This window comes from Notolepis coatsorum, assembly GCF_963971535.1.
Source record: "Notolepis coatsorum genome assembly, chromosome: 2".
NCBI lineage: Eukaryota > Metazoa > Chordata > Actinopteri > Aulopiformes > Paralepididae > Notolepis > Notolepis coatsorum.
Window position 1 is genome coordinate 139,527,430 of NC_140166.1, and position 23,549 is coordinate 139,550,978.

The window sequence follows — 23,549 nt, forward strand, 5'->3', positions numbered from 1 at the left end:
TGTGCACCTGCGTCAACTACCTATCCCGCTCATAGACGGCGCTACCCCGACCCTGCTGATAGGCTCCGACCATGCAGAACTCATAGTCCCGATTGACCGGGTCCATACAGGACCCCGAGGCTGTCCTGCAGCAGTCGAGACCCGCCTAGGGTGGACACTACAAGGCCCCTTCGCTAAATCTCTCAACCGAACAGCAGCCACTAGCTGCCTCCACTCCAGAACGACAGAAGAAGACACCACTCTCCTGCAGCATGTCGAGAGGCTATGGACACTAGAGACAATGCCCTTTAAGAACGAAAAGAAAGATATTCGTTCTAAAGAAGACATTTACGCCATCAACCTACTCGAGCAGGGGACAAAGAGAGTCACAGTCGGCGGAGTGATGAGATACGCAACTCCACTCCTGAGGCGAGAGGGAATGCCCACCTTTCACGCAAAGAAAGACGCCACGGAGCGCTATCTATTGAACACAGAGCGGCGCCTAGCCAAAGACCCCGCTCAAGAGCGTGTGTACCGCGCTGAGATTGAGAAGCTAATCACAGCGGGACACGTGACAAAGATTGACATTAAAGAGGCCGATCAGACGACCGAATCATGGTACGTGCCGCATCACAAGGTCCACCACAACGGCAAGGATCGCATTGTGTTTAACTGCAGCTACCAGATCGGATCCCAAAATCTGAATAAAGAGCTCTTGCCCGGACCCACACTCGGCCCCTCCCTACTAGGCGTGCTACTGCGCTTCCGCCAGGACAAGGTGACTATCAGCGGGGATATCAAAGGGATGTTCCTGCAGGTGAGACTAGTGGAGGAGGACAAGCCCCTGCTGCGGTTCCTATGGAGAGAGAGGATCGGAGATGAGAACCCAGCCATCTACCAGTGGGAAGTACTCCCCTTCGGAACCACATGCAGCCCGTGCTGTGCTACATTTGCACTACAGAAACACGTCGCAGAGGACCCAGCAGCAGATGAAGAGGTCCGACACAGTGTGAAGAACAGTTTCTACGTGGACAACTGTTTACAAAGCGTTTCGACTCAAGAAGAAGCCGAGGCTCTCCTAATCAAGCTACGCGCCTCCCTGATCAAAGGCGGCTTTGATCTCAGGCAGTGGGCCAGCAGTGACCCGCACGTATTGCGCAGCCTCTCCCCCGCGGACAAGGCTGCCAGCAGCGAGACCTGGATGGCGACCATCCCAGGAGAAGCCCAAGAAATGACACTAGGACTAGTCTGGTGCTTCAAAACAGACTCGCTCCACTATAGACACAAACCCCTGACTCCAGAGCAAGGAAGGTCGACGGCGACACCGACCACCAGACGGAGTGTGTACAGAACACTCGCCAGACAATATGACCCGTTGGGATGTATTCTACCTTACACCACCAGGGCAAAGATGATTGTACGAGCACTATGGGACAAGGACCAGGGCTGGGACGACCCCATACCCGCACACCTTGCCTCGACATGGAGAGAGTGGGAGACGGAACTCCGCTCACTCTTAGGCGTCAATATACGCCGCAGCTACTTCCCATCCACAGTGAGGCCAGAGACATGCAAGATTGATCTACATGTCTTCAGCGACGCCTCCGAAGTAGCCTATGGATCGGTGGCCTACTTGCGTGCCCAAGAGAAGGGAGGAAAGATACACACTGCTTTCATCCTGGCTCGCTCAAGAATAGCCCCACGAAAGCAACAATCTATCCCGCGTCTAGAGCTCTGCGCAGCCCTAGCAGGAGCGCATCTAGCCACGTTAATCCAACGTGAACTCACCATTCCGGTGCACAGAACAATCTTGTGGTCAGATTCCACGACAGTACTCACATGGATCAAGTCTGATTCATGCAGATACAAAGTCTTCGTGGGAGTCAGAGTCACCGAGATTCAAGAGTTAACAGAAGCAGCGAGCTGGCGGTATGTGGACACCAAACACAACCCAGCTGACGTCATCACCCGGGGAATGTCTCTGGATGACCTCACCCGTCGCAACATCTACAGTGACGGACCAGAATTCCTCAAGCTCCCGGAAAAAGAGTGGCCTACGCCCACCCCACGGGAAGCAAGTAACGAGGAGGCTGAGAACAAGAAACCTATGTTCTGTGGACTGAGCCTCCACAGACCCCAACATAGATGACTGCATTACCCTAGAGAGTGCGCAGCAAAAGACATTCCTGTGGCACCACCCAGAGATTCAGTCCACCACTGACATTTCAGCAGCTGACTACGAAGAAGCAGAACTTCTTCTACTACAACGAGCCCAGAGAGACTCGTTCCCCGATGAGCTAGACTGTCTACAGGGAGGAAAGCCCGTCCCATCAGACAGCAGACTGCTCCACCTGGCACCCGAGAGTGACGCCCATAATCTCATCAGAGTGGGTGGTCGCCTGCGGAGAGCCCCCGATCTACCGGATGACATTAAGTACCCGATAGTCTTGAACAGCCGACACAAGGTCACAGAGCTGATCATAAAGAAATACGACGAGGATGTACACCACGCAGGAGCAGAGAGAGTCTTCGCGGAGATCAGACGTCGCTATTGGATACTTCAAGGAAGAGAAGCGGTGCGACGCTTCCAGCGAACCTGTCTAGACTGCCGAAAGTGGCGCGCGCAGCCCAGCATACCACGGATGGCTGACTTACCCCCCTGTCGCCTCCGACTCGGCGACAAGCCATTCCACTCCACAGGCATGGACTGTTTTGGCCCGTTGTATATAAAGAGAGGAAGAGGAACCGAGAAGCGGTGGGGTATTGTATTCAAATGCATGACCACCAGAGCGATACATATCGAGCTCCTTCCGACCATGAGCACAGACTCATTCCTTATGGCTTTCCGAAGATTCACATCACGGAAGGGAAAACCGTCTACATTGTTGTCTGATCACGGGACAAACTTCAAAGGCGGAGAAAGAGAGCTGAGAGAGAGCTTCCAAGCTATGGGCCCAGAACTTAAGACCCACCTCGCTCCATCCCAGATTGACTTCCAGTTTAATCCCCCGAACGCACCCCACTTCGGTGGAACCTGGGAACGAGAAGTACGTTCTATAAAGACAGCCCTGTACGCCGTGCTTGGGGCCCAGACTGTGGCGGAGGAAGTCCTAATGACAGTCCTCACGGAGATCGAGGGAGTATTGAACTCAAAACCCCTCGGTTACGTCTCCAGTGATGTAGCAGATGTCGACCCAGTCACCCCCAACACACTCTTAATGGGGCGGCTGGACCCTGCGCTACCCCAGACAATGTACAGGCCTGAAGAAGCGAACGGCCGAAGAATGTGGAGGTACAGTCAAGTACTAACTGACAAGTTTTGGAGCAGCTTCCTACTCCACTACCTACCGTCTCTACAGACCCGCCAGAAGTGGGTAAAAGAGAGAGACAATTTGACAGAAGGAACAGTCGTCATGATTATCGACCAGTCACTACCCAGAGCTATGTGGCCGGCTGGCCGCGTAAGCAAAGTGATCACCGGTGCCGATGGCAAGGTCCGAGCAGCTGAAGTACTCGTCCAAGGGCGAACTTACACACGACCCGTGGCGAGGCTAATAGAACTGCCCCGACTCCCAGACACTATCGATGATGACCATGACCCCATGACTTTGTGAGTTGACTGACCCTTACAGCGGACCTTGAGTGGTAGACAGTGAGGTTAATCTGTCTCTGCTTAGCTAATTAGGTGGGACTAATTAGGGGGCGGCTGTTGTGAAGGATCAGATTAAACCGAATATATATATTTATTTATATATATATATTTAATAGTATTTGTATATCGTTTGATATCCCCTGTATATTCCTTGTACAATATGCACTGAATATCCCTTTAGTCTACTAAACAGCCCATAATAGTTTCATTCTACCATTGGACGAGAACCTGGCGCCAGCAGCCATACCCCTAGGTTCAAGTTCAATCGTGCCGACCAACATGTCGTGGCAAGCCCGGTTCCGCGTAGGAATACGTCTGGCGAAATACGAATGGTACTATTTGTTCACAGCGCATATATATATGGCGCACGTAAAGTAGAACTTTCTTTTAGTCCATTAGTTCTTTACCCTCCAACCGAGTAACAGACGCGAAGCCTCACCCACGACGCACGTGTGGTGCAGTAAGGCCTACTTGGCCTCAGAATAGGCATTGAGATATCGTGTGGATTAATAGTTGAATTGTCATAGTTTGGCGCTATACCGTCGAGTTGGACGTATTTCTATTAAGCTAATAATAGTCTATTATGTATGGTGCATCGTTCGGTTAGAGTTATAAAGTTATCAGTACCCCCATCGTTCCTGACGTTATCTGGAGTCTTAACCAGGCTGGGCAGACCACTAGTGGTGCTTGCATCCGAGGAGCTCCGGGCCAGGACGAGGAGACCTGTACATTGGATTACTTTACCCGGACGACGGCGAGCCTTCCACGGCTTGGATTATGCTTTGGGTGCTTTGATTATTCCATGGATAACGGCCAACACTGCTGAGTGTTGGAACTACCCCCCGGAGAGGAGTCCAGGTGAGACGGCGCTCTACACCAGTGAGGTCGCCTCACGTCTCTCCGTTGTGGACCGGCAGCTACCGTCCACCAGAGGGTCCAGCTGTATTCATCTGCGGACCGAGGTTCTGTGGGCACCGTGTTCAAGACTTTGAATTCTCCCAAGAAATCGTCGGCCAGATGGGATACCGCCAGCGGCTCTTCTAACCCCCCCTCCTACTGTCTTACAACCAGCGGGACCCCCCCCCCCCTTAGTGTATCCAGCTATAATCATTTAAGTACCATCGCTATAGTTCCCTAAAGAACCAGGTTGTATACTTACTCCCTGCGTAACCAGAGATTGGACATTCAATATTGATTTACCTACGAATACTCATTTGCCATACAAGTGCATTTCAAATCATAAATGTCATCAAGTGAACGTTGTATATACCCTTTGCTATATAAAATATTCGATTTGTACATTTGTGTGGACTTCGTTTCATCAGGTGGGAAAGTGTTCATCATATCTATATCATGTACTGGATGGCCAGAAGTTAAAGTACAAGAGGTAGTGGTTTAATAATACCATACTTATCAATACAGTCAGGGAATTGTACCCCTCAGTTACAATCTTCTTGGACGCAAATAAATGAGGAAAAGCAGTTGGAGCGAGACAGCGACTCGTCAGATCTGATTAAAACGGAACAAAAAAAATCATATTTCTATATTCAGAGTTAATTATATTGTTTACACTGTTTATTTTACTCATCATTTTATATTCAGATGTAATTGTATTGCCTATATTTATGTATTTCGATTGACCCTGCCCATACCTGTACCTGCCCTTCCCCCATGCTGCTATGACACCCAAATATCTCATCTTGTCATGATCCCAGACAAAGTCCTGTCTGGGACAGTTGGAACAATGTGAACAGTGGCCTTCTGCTGCCCTCTGGCGGACACCGTCAGATAGTGCAATCTATTATATATTTATGGCTAAATATGGTTAATATGATGTCCTTGTTCATGTTATCTTGGGCTCTCCCTTCCCTTGTTTGATGTCATCCTCCTGTCTGGTTGTTGTATTATGGTTATGCCTTTTGTGTCTAGTTTAGTGTATTCCCATTGTGTTTATCAGATTTAGCCTTTCTGTGTTTTTGCCTGGCCTTAGCCAGGTATTACTCATTATAATCAGTCTGTGTATTTAAGTGTGAACACAGCCCTGGGGGGACCCGATGCTCAGGGTGATGGTGTTGGAGGTCTGACCCCCCACCCTGACCGCCTGGGGCCTTTCACTCAGAAAGTCCAGTATCCAGACGCTCAGAGTGGAGCTCAGACCCAGCTCGATCAGCTTGTCCACCAGTCTGGTTGGGACTATGGTGTTGAACACTGAGCTGTAGTCAATGAACAACAGTCTCACATAGCCCCCCTTCTGGTGGTCTAGGTGAGAGAGGATGCTGTGCAGTAATTGGGAGACTGCATCATCAGTGGACCTGTTTGGCCTGTATGCAAATTGCATAGGGTCCATATCACTGGGGAGGGAGGCACAAATGTGATCCTTGACCAGCCTCTCAAAACATTTCATGGCCACAGAGGTGAGTGCCACCGGTCTGTAGTCATTGAGACCTGTTGGGGAGGATTTCTTTTGTACCGGGATAATGGTAGACATATTGAAGTAGGCAGGGACCACTGACTCCGCCAGGGATCGATTAAATATGGTGGTGAACACAGGGGCTAGCTGGTTAGCACAGGACTTAAGTATGCGTCCTGTTATTCCATCTGGGCCAGCAGCCTTTCTGGTGTTCACCTGCATAAAAGCACTTCTCACACTGTGCTCCGTCAATGAGAGAGCGTCCCCGCCCCCCCTGCGGATGCCCCCTCCACAACAGCCGCATATTGGGTTCTCCTCACCTTCCCTCGCCACCCCATCGTAACACATCTTATCTTACCTGCTGAGGACGTGTCTAACATCATTAGATACACCAACAGCTGTCTGCACCACCCAAGGACGATTTCATTGAAACTACAGCTTTATGTTTTTAACCAATCCAAGGTCCTTCTTTTAGTCGTACCTGTGCTGTACGACGACAATACGTTTGAATCTAATCTACTACACAAACTTATGGTGTTCAATGTAAGCAGAGCTCCTGACACATCCCTCAAAAGATCCTGAAGGAACTTGCGTCAGAACTCTCCTCTCCTGTGGCCGACATCCTTACCTCATCTTTCACTGAGGCATTAGTCCCAAAGGAGTGGAAGGAGGCTATTGGTCATTCCAGGCCTCAAAGCTCCGCCTCCATCCTGAGACCTCTCACAACCTAACTAGCAGAACAGTAGGGCTGACCCCGACTAGTCGAATAGTCGACTAATCGATCGATAAAGGAGCCGTAGTCGACTCCCAACCTCTTAGTCGAATGGGAAAAAAAAGTATATATATATATATATATATATATATATATATATATATATATATATATATATATAAAAGAAAATAATTATCATTCTTTCTAAAAGCAAAGAGGCTTAGAAGTGTGGCTAATGCTAATGGCGCACATACCAGCGAGGCCAACTGCCTAAGAAAACGGGCACAGAGAAAGAGGATTTGACCCGTCTAATGACTTTTTTTTTGCATGGGAGGGGGGGGGGGGGGGGGGGGGGGGGCAAATAAAAAAAAAAAGGGCTCGGGAGGTAGAGCAGTCGTCTGGCAATCCGGAGGTTCCCGGTTCGATTCCCGCTCCTCCCGGGCAGTGTGTCGATGTGTCCTTGAGCAAGACACTTAACCCCTAACTGCTCCCGATGAGCAGGTTGGCACCTTGCATGGTTGCCTCCACCGTCGGTGTGTGAATGTGTGAGTGAATGTGTGAGTGAATGGGTAGAAATGTGAGTAACAAATTGTAAAGCGCTTTGGATAAAAGCGCTATATTAAAAAGCAGCTAGGGGTGCACCGATATATCGATCGGGTATCGGTATCGGCCGATAAGTGCCTTGTTGACTGCCATCGGTCTATCGGCCGATAAGCTCAAATGTGCCGATGGCAGTAGCCGATAAATATCCATCAATTTGTGTCGCGTCAATCTGGCCCAGTCAAGCGACCTGCACAACGCCGCCCCCACACACACGCTACTGCATCAAAGTTACTACTTATGATTAACAAAGGCATTCGTTTTGTGGCATTAACGTTATATAGTTACACGTTCAATAACATCAGCGTATTTACCCGAACATAGCAAGCATTACTCATTCATATCTCAGTTGCTTCCTTTGCTCAGAGAGCCCGTACTGAATTGTACCCATTCTGCAATCTGTTAATAAAGTTTTCAATCAGACAAATGTATAGAAAAGCTTTTATTATAACATTTGTTGCAGTAAAATCATTATGCCTCGTTTAGTACTCCTGTGGAGCGCTGGTAGTCCACTCGTGGCCGGCGGGGAGCTAACGTTATTAGCTTTGTTGTTAAGCTCTCGTCAAAATCAATGGCGGACATCCCGGAAGTAAACAACGAAAAGGCACTTGCCGATTGGTGGTAAGAACAGCAGAAGTGGGTGCAAGCGGTGTGATGTAATTGGTAGAATCGACTGTCAATCAAAATTGTTCTGTTGCATTGCTTTGGTTGAGAGATAGTGTTTAGAGAGATGTTTCCTTTTTTTAAGTAAGTAAAGAGGCCTATGTTCATATCGGTGAGCACATTGTTTGTAACACAAAAAGAGAGACGTGTAGCCTATTTATTTATTTAATATTTTATTTATTCATTTTATTATTATTATTTTATTTGTTGCCATGCCTAAAATAATAGTCAAGCATAGGGCTAAAACATTTTCATAAACAATAATAGAATTTTTTGTTATATGGTTATAATAAAAGCTTTTCTATACATTTGTCTGATTGATTGAAAACTTTATTAACAGATTGCAGAATGGGTACAATACAGTACAGCTCAGTGGACTGGAGGATGAAGACCAGAAAAGACTTTTGGCTTTTTTACATAAGGTTCCTCCATTTTCAATTCATCAAAACATTTAGAGACATACAAATATACAGTAGTTTCATAAAAAAAATATATATATATATTATAAAAAAATGTAATACAATTATAATATTTTTTTTGTGCCACAAATATCGGTATCGGCCGATTGTGTTAGTTGAACAATCGGTATCGGTGGCAAATTTTCACATCGGTGCATCTCTAAAAGCAGCCATTTACCATTTACCATGTTGGCCAATCAAAGTCGACTATACAAATCCTTAGTCGGGGACAGGCCTTCAGAACAGTATGGCTGTAGAAACGGGAGCCGGACGACACAGACTCCCTCGTCTGCCTATTAGAGGCCTGACCGTCAGTCAGGTGATCAGAGATCCCTCCAAGGCTTCCGACAGGGTTGGCCATAAAACAGCGCAGCCACTTGCATCATTAGGCTCTTAGTCCATTCGGTAAATCGGACCACGCCGCCATCTTTCTTTTGCCAAAGTACAAACAAAGTCTCAAGCGAACGCCGGTGGTCTCGCGAGAGGTTAAGCGTTGGGCCGTGACGTCAGAGGAGTCACTCCAAGCTGCACTTGAATGCACAGACTGGAGTGTATTCCGTGATAACACAGCCAATATTAACGAATACACTGAAACGGTGCTTGACTATGTCTGTACTCTGGTAGAAGAAACAATCCTGTTGTGAAGGATCAGATTAAACCGAATATATATATTTATTTATGGATATATATTTAATAGTATTTGTATATCGTTTGATATCCCTTGTATATTCCTTGTACATATACACTGAATATCCCTTTATTCTACTACAGCCCATAATAGTTCATTCTCTTATTGGACAAAAGGACCAGGCGCCAGGGACAAGCCCCTGGCGTTCAAGTTCAAAGGTACCGACGAGACATGCCTTTACTAGCCTCAGCTCCGCGCAGGAATACGGCTACCGAAAGCAGAGCGGCACTACTTGTCCACTGTGCATATAAATATGGCGCAAGAAATGTAGAATTCCTCTTAGTCCTTTACCCTTCTACCCAACTAAGTAACAAGACGTGAAGCCTCACCCCACGATACCGCGTGCGGTGTAGTACGGCCTGTTTGGCCTTAGAATAGCAGTGAGACCTCATGCGAATTAATAGCTGAATTGCCAGAGTTTGGCACCGTATTTCTATTAAGTAATAATAGTCTATTATGTATGGTGCATCGTTCGGTTAGAGTTCTAAAGTGAGCAGCACCCCCATCGTTTCCTCGCGTTATCTAGAGTCTTAACCAGGTTGGGCAGACCACGCGTGGTGCTTTCATCTGAGGAGTTCTGGGCGAGGACGAGTGGACCTGCACATTGGATTACCTACCCCGACGACTGCTGAGCCCTATACGGCATGGAATATCTATTTGCTTTGGTGCTTTGATTTGTGGAGGGGATAATCGCCAACACCGGTGAGTGTTGGATTTACCCCGAGAGGAGCCAAGGTGAGACGGCGCTCAGACCAGACTGAGGTCGCCTCGCTTCTTCTTCGTTGTGGACCGACAGCGACAGCTACAGCTATCGTCTACAAGAGAGCCCAAGTGTATTCATCTGCGGATCAAGGTTCTACGGGCACTGTGTTCTGTACCTGGACTCTCCCTAGAAATCGTTGACCAGACGGGATACAGCCGACGGCTCTCCTACCCCCCCTACTGGCTTACAACCGGCGGGACCCCTTCAGTATATTATCCAGCTATAATCATTAAGTGACCATCGCTATAATCCCCTAAGAGCCAGGTTGTATACTTGCTTCCTGTGTAACCAGAGATTGGACATTCAGTGTTGATTTGCATACGAGTACTCATTTGCCTTACAAGAGCATTCAATTCAAATCATAAATATAATAAGTAACTATTATATGTACCTTTTGCTATATATTAAATATTTGACTATTACCTTTGTGTGGACCTGATTTCATATGTGGGAAAGTGTTCATCATACTTAGATATCGTGTACTGTATGGCCAGTAATTAAAGTACATAAAGCGGTAGTGGTTTAATGATACCATACTTATCAATACAGTCAGGGAATTGTACCCCTCAGTTACAAATCCCCTCCACCACAATTAAAATCTACCCAAATCAAAAGCCCTGGGTAGACAAATCCGTCCGTGAGGCTCTGAAAGTGCGCACATCAGCATACAACACCGGGCTGGAGACAGGCAACATGGAAGAACACAAGATGGCAAGATACAACGTCAGGAGAGCAGTAAAAGAGGCAAAACGGCGTTACAGGGATAAAGTTGAACTTCAGTTCGAACAGGCTGACTCTAGAGGCATGTGGCAGGGCCTCAGAACAATGACAGATTACAAAGGCACCTCCCTCAAACTGAACAATGACATCTCCTTAGCAAATGATCTCAATTCCTTCTATGCAAGGTTTGAGGCTGTGAATAAAAACACCAGCCCTGTGGTATAATATCTAATGTTCTCATGTAAATATATTCCCCTCCCCTGTATCCCCTTACCTATGCCCCCCCCCCTCTCTGTGGAATAAGACATTCCCCTCCCCTTTCTCCCCAAACCTGTACCCCCCCCCATTTGACCTATCAAATGGGACCACACACCCCCCTTGTTGAACTATAAAGGGCTCCTCCCGACCACAATCAAGGTCTTCTTACCTGGGTCATTTCAGCTGATCACCTGGGGGAAGCCCTCAGCCATTCTCTCTATGTACTTACTATCTGTTTGGTTAATATATTATACCACAGCCCACAAACCACGGCAATGGGGGGGGGGGGGGGGGGGGGGTCTGCTGATGGAGACTCAGTGTTCAGGGTAACAGAGCATGAGGTGAGACGGATCTTTAAAAAAGTAAATATCAGGAAGGCAGCAGGACCGGACGGCATCCCCGGCCGCGTCCTAAAAGTCTGTGCCGACCAACTGGCCCCGGTATTCACTGACATCTTCAACCTGTCCTTGGAACAGGCTGTCATCCCCACCTGTCTGAAGAAGTCCACCATCATCCCTGTACCCAAAAAAACTACGCCCGCTTGCCTCAACGACTACCGCCCTGTAGCCCTCACCTCCATAGCTATGAAGTGCTTTGAGAAGCTAGTGAAGGGCTACATCTGTTCCTCCCTCCCCATCAACCTGGACCCTCTGCAATTTGCATATCGCCCCAACAGGTCCACGGAGGACGCCATAGCCCATGTGCTGCACACAGCAGCATCACACCTGGACAAGAGGCAGGGGAACTATGTGAGAATGCTGTTCATCGACTACAGCTCAGCATTCAATACCATAGTCCCCTCCAAACTCATAGCCAAGCTCAGGGACCTGGGCTTGAACTATGACCTCTGCCAGTGGGTCTTGGACTTCCTGACGGGCAGACCCCAGGTGGTAAGAGCAGGCAACTGCACCTCCTCATCCATCACGCTCAACATAGGGGCCCCCCAGGGCTGTGTTCTGAGCCCCCTCCTCTACTCCCTGTACACACATGACTGCGTAGCACAGCGGAACAACAACACCATCATCAAATTTGCTGAGGACACAGTAGTGGTGGGCCTGATCTCTGCCAACGACGAAAGGGCCTACCTGGAAGAGGTAGAGAACCTGTCACAGTGGTGTCAGGAGAACTGCCTCTCCCTGAACGTCAGCAAAACAAAAGAGATGATTGTGGACTTCAGGAGGTCGGGGGTCAAGGACTACAGCCCCCTCAGCATCGACGGGGCACCGGTTGAGAGAGTAAACAGTTTCAAGTACCTCGGAGCCCACATATCCGAGGATTTGACATGGACCACACACATTGACAGTGTTGTGAAGAAGGCACAACAACGCCTCTACTTCCTCAGGCGCCTAAGGATGTTCCAAGTCAGTCAGAAGATCCTTAGGAACTTCTACTCATGTACAATAGAGAGCATCCTGACTGGCAACATCACCTCCTGGTTTGGGAATAGCACTGCACAAGACCGTAGCAGACTACAAAGAGTGACACGTTCAGCCGAACGCACAATTGGAGGGGGGCTTCCCACCCTCCAGAACATTTACAACAAGCGGTGCAAGGGGAAGGCTAAGAGAATTATTAAGGACTCGAGCCACCCGAACAACTGCCTCTTTGAACTGCTGCGGTCAGGCAAGCGATACCGGAGTCTTAAGGCGAGCACAGAAAGACTTAGAAGAAGCTTCTATCCCCAGGCCATCAGGCTGCTAAACGAACAATAAACACTATGCAACAACCATCAAATGCTCACAGCACACACACCCACACGCACACACTCACTTAAACAAACAACACACTGCAGCACCCACTCCCCACACTTTAGATCACACAAACACACTTTATATTTATTGATAAAGGATTTGCACTACAACTTGTACACCTACTGTAAATTGTACCTAAATTGCACCTCATCCTATTTCTGCCTTGCACTATATAGTATTGTATATTAGTACACTACACAGTATTGTATATTATATGGTAACTCAGTTACGTCTACTCTGCATCGAACATTGTACATATGTCTATATTGAACACTGTGACCTCATTTTTTTTACTTCTAATTTACATGCTATACTATGTTATTTTATTTCATACTTATCTTGTCTTGCACAGTCTCTGGAGCGTAACAGTAAGAAGCATTTTGTATAAAAGTATTCTGTACTTCTGTATGACAACTATTAAAGAAACTTGAAAAAAACTTGAAACATTGACCTTGGGAGTTAAACCTGCCCTTCAATCCCGGGTCCTGACTTTATGACTGACGCGAGACAGAGAGTCAGACACCAACGCTGTTCATCCCCCTGCAGTGATGGACTGGGATCCACAGACGGCCCTGGCGTTTACCACACACAGCGGCCCCATTTTCCTAATTGGTCAGTAACCACCATTTCTGACAAACCACGCTGGAATTGGAAATCCACACACTAGGGTCGCTTTCACACAGGGGCTGTTTGGTCCGGACTATCGGACCAGAATTCGATAGTCCGGTTTTTGGGGTTTGTGTGAATGCGCGTTGTAACTGAGGGGTACAATTCCCTGACTGTATTGAGAGTATGGTATTATTAAACCACTACTTAGTTATGTACTTTAAATACTGGCCATACAGTATATGGATATATCTGGTGAACACCCACACAAGAATACGGCAATGACACATAAAGTTCTAGTTAGAGGGATTTATTATTATTAGAGCAGCAACGGTAGGTTACAGATTGAGAATTATACTTGCGCTTGTAAGGCGAAGAACACTTAAAGTAGGTCAAGAGCGTAAGTCAATGAGAATAGTAAGATGGGTCTAACTGACGCCACCTGTAGCATAGCAATTACGTAAGGCACACTAGTAGTCAGCTGGAGACACTGGGGGGTTCCCTCCGGTTGTAAGCCGGCAGGGTAGAGGAATGTTCGGGTGCAAAGTCTGGGTCAACGCGGAATAAAGAAGCTCCAGCTACGGGAGTCGGTGCAGTACTCCCTTGGTCCGCAGACAAAGCAACAGCTATAATCCAGTATGCCCGACAGCATGGATGAAAGCTAGCCAGCCTATGGTCCTAGAGGCGGGCTCGAGGGTGCTCCTCACAGGGGTAGATCCCACACGACAGTGGGGTAGACGGTTCTCTGCTCCAGCAGCCACGGTACCAAAGCAATATAATCCAACCAGAAAATGGTTCTGCATTCGCCGGTGTAGATTCTCCTGTGCACTATACTTCACATTTAACTAGGTCGAACTTGACGTTATTTCACTAAACTCTGACACTTTTACTATCCTATTCGCACATATTATAAGTGCTCTATTTAGACGCAAGGTTGCTCACTTCACTTGGTCGTTGACTCGTGGTGAAGGCTTCAACTTTGGGATAAGACTACTGCTGTATCCACCTGCGACGTATTTATACGTAAGGTGAATAATCTAGTGCCAACCTCAGTTCTGTCTCGTATTACTGCGCAAACCTGGACATGTTGAGACATGCCTTGGCGTTGCCTTTGAACTTGCCATTGGGGGTATGGTCGTTGGCGCCTAGGGGTCGCTGTCCAATAGGAGAACGAATATTATGGTCTGGTTTGTACCCAGGTAAAGGGATATTCCGTGTATATATACAAAGAATATACAAGGGATATCAAACGATATACAAATATTATACGAGGGATCTCAAGCAGTAAATATATATATTCGGTTTAATCTGACCCTTTGTAACACGCGTCAAACTCGGTCCGTGGACCAAACACACAAACTCTGGTCCGACCAAAAACATAGGTCTCGGTGCGCTTCATCGGACCAAACGCGGACCAAATATAGGACGTTTTTTTTTGCATTCACTGCAAAACAAGCACACTGCATCTATCTCTCTATCTATCTCTCTATCTCTCTATCTCTCTATCTCTCTGTCTGTCTGTCTGTCTGTCTGTCTGTCTGTCTGTCTGTCTGTCTGTCTGTCTGTCTGTCTGTCTGTCTGTCTGTCTGTCTGTCTGTCTGTCTGTCTGTCTGTCTGTCTGTCTGTCTGTCTGTCTGTCTGTCTGTCTGTCTGTCTGTCTGTCTGTCTGTCTGTCTGTCTGTCTGTCTATCTATCTATCTATCTATCTATCTATCTATCTATCTATCTATCTATCTATCTATCTATCTATCTATCTATCTATCTATCTATCTATCTATCTATCTATCTATCTATATCTATCTATCTATCTATATCTATCTATATATATATCTAACTGTGCATCTTGGGTAGAGGAAGAAAAAACGCGGCTTATTATTATTACAGAGGCGCACGGCATTCACTGCAAAACAAGCACACTGTACACATATGGGCAGAAGACCAAATAAAACAGCTACTTGTGGGCACTCATAAAAACAACGCTGTGTACAAGTTGTTTAGCGAGAGGATGGTGGTAATGGGCTTCAATAGAACAATGGATCAATGTCACGTCAAAATAAAAAACTCTGCCTCCGCTGATCTGGAGGGCTTGCAGTCCACACACACAGACATACACACACACGCGCGCACACACGGGCTCGCAGCCACACACACATTTCCACTCTCTATTGTCCAATAGACGAGCGCCATTTTCGACCGTGTGACATTGTTCAGAAAGTTTTGGTGCGCCTGACAAATTGCTGTGTGAATGCAGACGAACCAAATGATGAATGCAACAATGTTGCAACTTCACCACCAGAACCGCACCGAGTCCACCAAAACTATATGTGAAAGCACCCTACACACAGCAATGAGATATCCTGTGAAATGACAAAACCAAGCATTTGTTGTGCTGTATCACGAAACAGATTAATCAATTTCAGGTATGAGGCTGGCAAAGGCAATTAACGGAACCCAAAACTTGTATTGACCTTGTATTTGCCTTAAACGATTATGAGAAGAGGAAGGAAAAAGATTGTGTGACTCTTGAGTTCAGTGTTGATGAATGCACACGGAATTGACAGAATGTATTCGATTAAGCGTTAAGATTTACTAGTATGCACTTTGCTATTGTGGTAACATTGACTGTGTATTTCATAACTAATATGTGTGAATATTAAAAATCCATAATGTAAAAGCCAGGTGTACCTTTCAACAGCAGAATGGATTTTCAGTGCTAAAGTAAGGAGCTGATACTGGTGTTACAAAGACAGCCACTCAACCCCCACTTGTGACTAAAGACTGTATGTAAATGTACCCCACTAGAAACAAAGGAACTGAAAAGTCACACTCAGCACCTAACAGATTACAGGCAGAGGGAAACAGAGGTCTGGGCACAGGCCTAACTTGATTTTCCTAAAGGTTCATGGAAATTCATAAACAAGATCAAACTAATTAAACCATATTAGATAAAAGGTATTTGAATGCCATTTAGAAATGTCAAACTAATTATGAAGATAATAGTGTCATTTCACCCCTGGTGTAAACCATATATATATAGAAAATAGGGCTTAATCACCAAAGCTTCGTCTGGTAAAATACATATCAAGTTATCTATTAATCAAGTGTTTAGTATCAAAATGTAAGCAAAAGAGTAAAACTGTGATAATACTGGAAGAGTGTAATTCATATACACTAGAGATACTTTGTAAAATGTTTAAAGGGGACATGTACTGCTATTCCTAGCACTATTGGGGCAACTTTACACAATTCATGTTAGTCTATTGAAGACATCTGTAAGGTTTTTTTCAAAAAAATTCATTGTTTTATATTTCTAATCAAGTACTCAAAACCATCATTTTCCAGCTTCAAGATTTCAGGCTGTTATGGCCTGGCTCCGCCCATAAGCACTTTGAGTGACAGTCGGTCCACACAGTCTGCGACTGGTAGACAGAGAGAGAGAGAGAGAGAGAGAGAGAGAGAGAGAGAGAGAGGGGGGGGGTGCGAGAGAGAGAGAGAGAGAGAGAGAGAGAGAGAGAGAGAGAGAGAGAGAGAGAGAGAGAGAGAGAGAGAGAGAGAGAGAAAAAAGACAGGCCGTCTCTTCCTTTCGTTTTTTCTCTCCCTGCGGCAGCTTGTGGGGGGGGGGGGGCCTCCCTTCCTCCCCTCTCCCGTTTGGCGCGGCAAGTCCCCCCCCCCCCAAGTGCTCCCTCCCTCTCTCTCTCTGTCTCCCTCTCTCTCTCTCTCTGTCTCTCCCTCTCTCTCCCTCTCTCTCTCCTCTCTCTATCTCTCTCTCTCTCTCTCCCTCCAGAGTATGCAGAGGTGTCGGGTTTCACTGCCTCGCAGTATGAGGAAGTGGTTTTCCACTCGCTGTCTAGTCTATGTAGATTGTGGGCGGGCATTAGCTACAACCACAGAGCCAATCACATCACTGTCTTCTACCCAGAGCCTGAATGACGTGACTCAGGCCTTCAAATCAGGATGGACTAATTTACTGGAGCAGGAAATTATCTGAGCTGAATCAGAGCAATCCGCCAATATGGTATTTAGACACTAAAACACATTGATACTAACTCCTATTACTATAATACAATGCTAGAGACTGAAAAATGACATTTATAGTACATGTCCCCTTTAAGTGGAATACCCCCCTGGACTGAGAAGACCTGAGCAGCAAAGGAGGGGGCCGCCATAGGACCCCCTGGGGCCACAGACCAGCCCACACCCCAAAGAAGAAGACAGGGGGGCGGGTACGCCCTCCCAGAAGACAAATCTAATTGGACCAAACGTATTATTAGAATGTGCTAGGATTGGTAGATATCTGGGTATATAATAAGAAACACAGTGGTAGAGAGATAGGCCAGAAACCAAGAGGGGGTTTCTGTGTCTCTCAACCGATCCACCCACCCACAGACTGCTGATTTGCATGTGAGTAAATCATGGGAAACACCATTTGTTGATTAAAGTTTAGTGTAATCCTTAATATCTGAAACCAGGTTTACTCATGTGTAAATGCTCAGTAAGATTCTCTATTTCATTGATGTTAACATGACTGTTTTATGTGCATACTAGGTTTGATGTGCAAACCTTATTAAGCCTTTGTACAAACATGTGTTGATGTACTATGAAATAATCCTTGTATGTAAAAAGCAACCTTCTGAATTCACTCTGAGCCCCGAGGCAAAATAAATAATGAGTTGTGAACTATAGTTCCTCTTTGTCTGGCCTGCACAGTTTATTTCTCCACCCAGTAGAGAAAGACCATTCTATCATTGTGACCTTCTTCCTTTTCCAGATAGCAACCTTATTGTACTGCAAAATAACCTTAGATATTGATTAGAAATATACGACACTACCAAGTAATCTACCTTGCCTATATTACTACATGCCAATAATATGTCTTGTCTACCTGGCACCCGAGCGTAGCACTCAAGTTCGAAAAACAATATCACTGACCCTTAGATGCCAGAGTTGTACCCTTCCTGCTAACTTGTTGTACAGAACTTAAGTAAGTTGCATTGGATAAAAGCGTTCAGCTAAATGTAAATGATATCCAGAGCCAATAAGAAACTCCTGAGAAAGCTCAAATGCTTTGGGGTGAACCAACATGGCCCGGTCACAGTAAGTAAGTAAAAAAAATTGTTTATAGCGCCCTTCTCAGCACGAGTGCACAGAGTGCTTCACAGCATTTTAAAACATCAATGAAAATACAAGAAATAAAACATGTGAAGAGAAGAAAAAACATAAAAATTAGCTAAAACACCAGAATAGAAAAAGAAAAAAAGACATGAACAGAGATAAAACGGCTATGGGTGTTTAAAAGGCCTGCCTGTAGAAGTAGGTTTTTAGCTGCCTTTTAAAAATGAGCTCTGACGGAGCGGTTTTCAGAGTTAACCCATTTAGACGGCTACAAATGCATTATACAGTATACTGTAGCCTGCATATTAGGGCTGTACCGAATGTCATTTTTTAACATTCGAAGCTTCGATTGAAGTATTCGAACGAAGCTTCGAATGTCTAAAAAAAATAAATTACTTCAAAATTTTATTTATTTTAATAATTTTGTTTTATAAACTAAATCCTCAATTTGAATAAAGTGATTAATCTGATTAAATGATTATTTTTCTTTTATTAAATCAACTTTCTTTAATGAATATAACTCATCAGTTTCGTCAACATAAATAATCCAATAAGGGCACGGTTGGTATGAAAGTGATGGTGACGTCTTATAGTATAATATTATAATATTAGTGTAGCCTAATCTTTAACTGCAACTGTGAAGAAAACCCCCATTGGTTTAAACAGATTGAATAGACACAAAAAAAAAAGATTATAATATATATATATATATATATATATCATATTTTTTTTTATAAAAAATTACAAATTCGAATGTTGATTTAGAATTTGAATGTCAACATTATGATCGAAGCTTCGAAGCATTTGGTACAGCCCTACTGCATATACACACAAATGTGTTTCCCGGTTTCAATGGGTTCAAGGTTCCAGAGCCTTGGGGGGCAGTCATCGCAAAAGCTCGGTCCCCTTTTGTCTTGAGTCTGGTCCTGGGCACCACCAGGAGCTCCTGATGGGATGAGTCTGGTCCTGGGCACCACCAGGAGCTCCTGATGGGACGACCGCAGTGACCGGCTGGAGGAGAGTGGATGGATGAGCTCATTAATGTAGGGGGGGGGGGGGGCTTGCTCATGGAGGGCTCTGTAGGCAAACACCAGGACCTTGAGATTTATCCTGGAGTTTATCCCAGATTAACAAACTGCAGAAACTGGGGAACTGAAAAAAGGGGCGTGTCTGATTATACTGAGACTACTATAACTACAGCATGAAGGACCGGCAGAGGCGGTTAGTGGGGTGTCGGGGGGGGGGGGGGGGGGGGGTATGAGTCTGTGACTGAACGTGCTCCTCATTAAGAAGCACCACAAGTTCTTAGGGAATGCCCAGTTTGATAAGGCAGGCTCCATCACATCTGCCAAAAAAAAACGCCCCCCCCCCCCCCCCCCCTTGTTTTTCCAGTGGTGGGGCTACCACTTTATTTTTGGATTACGGATTTGGCCTTTAAAGTGTTGACAGTTAGAAAGCACAAACATCTTCGAATGCCAATGTTTATAAATTGACCCATTTATGAATTGCCCTGTTTATGAATTGACCCTTACAAAAATAATGTAAGCATTTGGGTTCAAAGTTCAAAGCAGAATGTCTTCATTCACCATCAGGGGGCTTACCCTGGCACACCTCCTGCTTCCATATGATTGGCCAATGTGACATCATGTGACCAGACATCATACTGCCACTTCTGGAGGCCGATCACGCCACAGAGGACGTTCCCAGAATGCACCCCGACGCGCATGTTGATCTCCACCCCCGTGGCGTCTCGCACCTTCCTGTAGTGACACAAAAGAAGATCGATTATAAAACTGATGCATAAGACTGCAGGGAATTGTAAGTTCAAGTTCCTTTTATTGCCACACGGCCAGGCCGGTGGAATTCATACACGGTGTAGGTGGTAGCTGCGACAATACACCACATAAAACATAAAGGACACATGGAACAGTACAGTACAACACCACCTAAAAAAAAATATATATACACGATGGAACAGTACAGTACGAAAAAATACAAACATCAGGTGCAACGTAAACCAAAAACCAGAGAACATAACAAACATGGGGTGAATATTAGGAGGAGTTGAGCAGCTGTAAGTTGAGGTTTTATCAAGTTTTCAGGATGTAAGCAACTTAGTGGAATCACTGGACCACCATTTCCAAACTCCAGAGCATTCAGCTAAAACATTCTCAAACTCCAGATCATTCAGCTCAAACTCAAACTTTCTCAAAGTAAAGTCAAAAGACAACTATATAATATATCGTGTGTGTGTGCGTGTGCGTGTGTGTGTGTGTGTGTGTGTGTGTGTGTGTGTGTGTGTGTGTGTGTGTGTGTGTGTGTGTGTGTGTGTGTGTGTGTGTGTGTGTGTGTGTGTGTGTGCGTGCGTGTGTGTGTGTGTGAATAAATTCATTCATTCATGAATCCTTGATCATCATGACATTCTCAGTACAGGTCAGGGTCTATCCATCCTTGTAACATTTTAGGACATAAAGAAAAGATACACCATCACTAATCACGGAAAAGAAAAAACATGTCTGCCTTTTATTTGTCTTGTGTATACTTATTTTTATATCCAGTGTTAATTATATTGTTTACACTGTTTATTTTTATATCCAGATTTATTTGCCTATATTTTTTTCTACTATCACCCTGCCTATACCTGTACCACCCCCCCCCCCCCCCCCCTTATAATGACCAAACTTAAAAAATGACCACTGATCTGGTTCAGTACCCTCTTGAGATCATGTGTACAAAAAATCTAAGGACATTTATAAAGGGAAGATGATAAAACCGAAGGTTCTGTAGATACAGTACTGAATTCTCCCATCCGGACCAATGCAATTTGAAATATTATTATAGAATATAGAATAGATGCTTATACATTACCTTATTATAGCCAATGCAACCGTTTTGAAACTAATTTCAGATCTAATTGTTCCTACATGCTAACAATAGGGAGTAGAAACTAACTGCGTTTCAATATTTGTCAAAAACGTTACCTTTTGTGGCTTATTATCGCAAATCATAACAGGTATTGATATGATTAATTCAGAACGCTGAACTTTGAACCCCCACAGTATGTGACAGGAAGTGTAGTTCGGAAAAATTCCAACGCTGGTCGACAGCTATGCATGTCCTCTACAAAATGGCCGCAGAAAGGCTACAATTCCCATGGTTAAAAATTTCCATTTCCGGCTTGGATAGACGATCAAAAATCCAAAACTTAAAACTATCTAATGGCACTTTTAACCTATTGCTAAACTAACGTATTGATGATAATATACATTCTACATGCTTTTGTGACATGTTAGTGATGTTAATACTTGAAAACGTTTGATTTAAAAATCGCAAAAAATATGCAACACTGATATTGCAATATTGATTTATGATCATAATGTCATTTTGGGGTCGGTACCGACCCTAATGGGTGGAACAGGTCGATACCCGAATCCACAATCATCCAATGTCTGGAAGTTGACCCATGGTCCATTCCATCTTAATAAACGGACGACCACCGGTCCAAAAGACAAATAGTGAGGATATCCATGTGTAAAAATTCGATTACTGGGCGCCGCCATGACAGTCTAGACTGGTGTAAACAAAACACGCCCACTATCTCCGCAGTTGACACTGGAGCCGGCTGCGCAAATGAAGTGTATTCGCTGGAAATGTATTAATTCACGGCAAGTCAAGTCCAAGTGAAGTCACAAGTCATTGGTGTTAAAGTCAAAGTCGAAGTCAGAGTCTTTTTTTATTTGGTCAAGTCAAGTCCAAAGTCATCAAATTCGTGACTCGAGTCTGACTCGAGTCCAAGTCATGTGACTCGAGTCCACACCTCTGGCAATCGTCAGGCGTTTTATGCAAAACTAGCCCCATTTTTTGCCTGATGGATAAGAGGTTAAGAAAATGTAGTATTAAGAAAGAACAAAGGAATGAACGAAAGAAAGAAAGACAAATAAAGAAAGATAATGAAAGAAATTATTTAATTTCCCCGATATATCTGATACACTTGTGTTTTGTTTAACAAAGGAAGATTCAGTCAGATAAAGGTAATAAGGTGACATTAGTGAGACAGGCTCCATAACACATTCACTTCTCCTGCCTGGAGACACAGACGGAGGAAAGGTTAGACATTTAGGTCAGAGTTAAACAAAGACCAGCAGTAATGAAGCATATGAATCTAGGAGGGAGGGAGGGGGGTGAGAAAGAGAGAGAGAGATAGAGAGAAAGAGAGAGAGAGAGAGAAAGAGAGAGAGAGAGAGAGAGAGAGAGAGAGAGAGAGAGAGAGAGAGAGAGAGAGAGAGAGAGAGAGAGAGAGAGAGAGAGAGAGAAAGAGAAAGAGAAAGAGAGAGATAAAGAGAAAGAGAAAAAGAGAGAGAGATAGAGAGAGAGAGAGAGAGAGAGAGAGAGAGAGAGAGAGAGAGAGAGAGAGAGAGAGAGAGAGAGGAGGGCCAACAAGGCAAGACATAAAATGCACATAAAAGAGAGATATAAAGAGAGATAAAGTGCAAAACAGGGAAAGAATGTCTGTGAAAATACTTACAAGTATCTTGATTACAATAATTAAAGAGCAAAGAACGTGGTAACTATAAGCCGTTCCAGACCAGTTACTGAGAGAAACACAGTAATCAGATTACAGATCCCTTTGAAAAGCTAGTGATTAACCTGCTGAAAAGGGGACACGGACACAAACATCATTATATACTAATTGAAATACTAATCGTGATTGTAGATGTTGGTAATGAGATTTTAAAGGCAAAGTAATTGTTGACAGAGTCACTTATGGGGCGACAATAACTTGGTCATGACGACAAGGTCCTCTCACTTCAGTTTTTAATCGGCGTGGTTTATTATCACATTGCACCCAACAGTACATGAGACCTCTCTGTGAGAGGTAGGTGGGAAGAGACAGTGTGCGAACCATACCACAAAAGCGCAGAGCGTGTTTTTATAGTCACATATTTGTCATGTGTAGGTGGGTTTTCCAGCAAACTCACCACTCTCGCTGCCGTTGAGTTCGTAAGGGCTGCTACCACATAGTAGTACTTGGTGGCATCCAAGGTAATATCCCTGAGAGCGAATTGGGCTTCGGCTTGCGCAAACCAAGCGTTGGCACTCTGCTCCCAAAACTCGGACAGCTTGAGTGAAACTGCGTTCAAAGTTCTCCGATCTGCGTTCTGTTGTTCAGTTGACAT

The 23,549-nt window shown here is 45.1% G+C and overlaps 1 protein-coding gene across 1 annotated transcript in view; it reads right to left on the reverse strand.

Moving 5' to 3' along the window:
• The window catches only part of adcy2a (adenylate cyclase 2a), a gene marked incomplete at both ends in the record, with an annotated part of 165,780 nt that overhangs the window by 135,075 nt on the left and 7,156 nt on the right, over positions 1-23,549 (reverse strand). Inside the window, 1 exon segment of the mRNA XM_084308324.1 lies at positions 19,974-20,132. Within this exon segment, the coding sequence (XP_084164450.1) occupies positions 19,974-20,132 (159 nt within the window).